At 38.1% G+C, this 3,167-nt stretch overlaps 1 protein-coding gene across 1 annotated transcript; it reads left to right on the top strand.

Moving 5' to 3' along the window:
• Window positions 1–561: 561 nt before the first annotated feature.
• Window positions 562–1,294, top strand: PLAC1 (placenta specific 1). The gene is given in 2 exon segments (XM_006109678.3): window positions 562–1,202; window positions 1,204–1,294. Coding segments are annotated over 2 exon segments (600 nt in total). The 5' UTR covers window positions 562–693.
• The last annotated feature ends 1,873 nt before the right edge of the window (window positions 1,295–3,167 follow it).

The raw sequence follows: 3,167 nt of genomic DNA on the forward strand, positions 1-3,167 counted from the left end.
CTTAGGTTTCACTTAATTAAATTTGTTGCTAACCAAAAAAAAAAACAGCAATAGGGAGGAGTTCATTATTACGGCATATGAGAGGACAAGTGCTGTCAGTTTGAATTAAACTGTATCTCCTGTCTCCTTATTTAATGTTTGACATGAAAACTGTTTTTTTTATTTTTTTTAGCTAGGGTTATACACAAAAGGATGCCACTCCTGATCAGTATGGACTCTCATTCTACATATGAGGGATATGTGCTTTATACCAAAACAGCATGATAAAGTCACTGAAAGAAGCTATTGTAGTCATCCATAAACGTGAGTTTCAACAATGAAATTAAAATTCAGTTCTCTTTCACAAGAATATTTTCCTTTCCTTTTTCCCTTTTTTCAGTTTTATTGACAAATAAAATTGTAAGATACTTAAAGCATGCAATGAGATGATTTGACATACTTATACATTGTGAAAGGATTCCCCCATCAAGTTAACACATGACATATTTAACTTTTTTTGGTGAGAACATGTATGTTCTTTTCTCTTAACCTTTTTTAATGCTTTAGGAATGGCCTTTTGTTTTAAGAAAATGATCATATTTGAACTTTTGATAGGAAATAAAATGATTTGCCTTTTGTGTTTTTGTGTGCTCTAGAAATCCTCACCAGACAGCTTCCTGTTTCCTGAGAATCATTACGTGATCAGCTACAGGGATGAAAGTCTTCAAGTTGATAGGAGGGATGGTCATCCTCACCTCTTTGTTTTTCACCTGTTTGGGGCAAATTCCAATCACTGTATTCTGCTCTATAGACTGGTTCATGGTTACAGTACACCCCTTCATGTTGAACAGCAATGTATATGTACACTTTCATGAGTTACACTTGGGCCAGGGTTGCCCTGTCAATCATGTTCAGTCACATATCTACAAGTTTACCTACCGTGTTACCGAATGTGGCATCAGAGCCAAAGCTATCTCTCAGGATATGGTTATGTACAGCACTGAGATACATTGTGCTTCAAAGTCTACCTCAACTAAATACACATTTCCAGTGTCATGCACTGCCCCCCAGTACTCCCCATGGCTCACTACTCCCTACTGCATGAAAGAAGCCAGCAAGATACAAACCACAACCCAGGATGGTGAGACAGGCTACGAGGTGTTCACCTTGTCACAGTCCAGCCAGAGGCCCAACTGCAATTGTCCACCTTGTGTCTTCAACGAAGGAGTGTGCCCAGGCTCCACAGCATAAAGCAGAGGCTCAGAAGGGCCATTCTAAGCAGTCATTTTTATTTGTGGCTATATCTGAGGATTGATCTCTGTTCAGACAATCTACTTGAGTCCATGTGATCTCAGTTTGGGGTCTCCTGTTGATGCTTTTTCTAAAATTAGTATATAGCCCTGTCCGGTGTGGCTCAGTTGATTGGGCATTGTCTCATGCACTGAAAGGTTGCCAGTTCGATTTCCAGTCAAGGCACATGCCTGGGTTGCAAGCCAGATCCCCAGTGGGGGCCATGCAGGAGGCAGCCAGGAGATGTTGCGCTCAGACATCAATGTTTCTCTCTCTCCCTCTACCTTCCTCTCTATCTACGAATTGGTGAAAGTTTTTTAAAAATAAATAAAATTAGTATGTGATATTTACTAATATCAGACAGGTAAATGTTCTTGTGGCTCTCTTATGAGGGCTTTTGAAAAGGGCAGCCTGTGTTAACTTTTTGAATAAAGTTTTTTTAATATTTTTATATCTTTTTTAAAGCAAAAATAAAGTTCTGATGGCTTAGAAATGTCAGTTGGAGACTTTAATTAATAAATATATATACTATGAATAATAAATATATACATATATATTTACTATGGATGAGACATTGTTCTATGTGCTTTTCAAACATTAGTGCCTGGTCTCTTTTTTTTTTCTAGGAAAACTTATCTCTCCTTCAAGGTCCCGAGGTGAATCCCTCCCTCTGTATCTTCATTTTACTTATACTCTGCAGCATTCAAATTAGTTCTTAGAAACCAGAAACACCAATCAGAAAGAATATATGCCCCCCATGTTCACAGCAGTGCAATTTACAATAGCTAAGATTTTGAAACAGCCCAAGTGACCATTAGCAAATGAGTGGATTAGGAAACTGTGGTACACTTGCACAATAGAATACTATGCAGCTGTAACAAAAAGAAAGAAAGAACTCTTATCATTTGCAACAGCATGGAGGGACCTGGAGACTATTATGCTAAGCGAAATAAGCCAGCCAGAGAAAGATAGCGTCACATGATCTCACTCATAAGTGGAATCTAATGAACAAAATTAACTGATGAACAAAATAGATCCAGAGACATCGAAGCATTGAACAGACTGACGAATTTCAGAGAGAAGGCAAGGAAGGGGGTGAGGAGTGATTAATCGGGTAACTTATATGCATATATGGACACAGACAATAGAGTGATAAAGGCCTGGGAAGGGCAGATGTGGGGAGGAAGGGGTCAATGGGGAAAAAAACAAACAAAGGGGACATCTGTAATACTTTCAACACTAAAGAAAAAAACAAATTAGTTCTTAGCTACATACCTTCTTAGATCTATGGCTGTGTCACTTTTTATCCATGAAAGGCATAGGCTGCACTAGTGGTTTGGTTTATAAGCCACCAATGGTTCTAAAAATCGTTCAAGTCACACCCCACTAACTAGATTGTGAGCTCCTGAGAGCTTGATAATACTTTAAAAAGAGTTTTGTGCCTGACTTTTGTGATCAGAATATTTTCACTCAAGTTTGGCAATCCATTGGTTTTTTTCAAAGACTGGGAGGGGGAAGGGTAAATAAAACGTTTCAACAAATATGCATTGCATACTATTACATTTCAATCACCATACTAGGCACTGAGGATATGGCAGTGAATATAAACTAAGGCTCAGAGAAATTAAGTAAACAAATAAACAAGTAAACAGAAATTTAGAGAGCAACAAATGTCATGAAGAGCTTAAAACACAGTGATATGAGAGAAATTGCAAAATAGGTTGAAGCAGTTAGGAAAGGCCTCTGAGGTACTGACATTTGAAATGAGTCTTGAATGTGAAGAAGGAGCCAGCCCTGGGATGATCTGAGAGAGAACATTCCAGATAGTAGAAGCATCTCATTTAATCCTCACAACACTGAGAGTGCTCTTATTATATCCATTTTACAAATAAGTAACT

Source organism: Myotis lucifugus, unplaced genomic scaffold, assembly GCF_000147115.1.
Source record: "Myotis lucifugus unplaced genomic scaffold, Myoluc2.0 scaffold_2, whole genome shotgun sequence".
NCBI lineage: Eukaryota > Metazoa > Chordata > Mammalia > Chiroptera > Vespertilionidae > Myotis > Myotis lucifugus.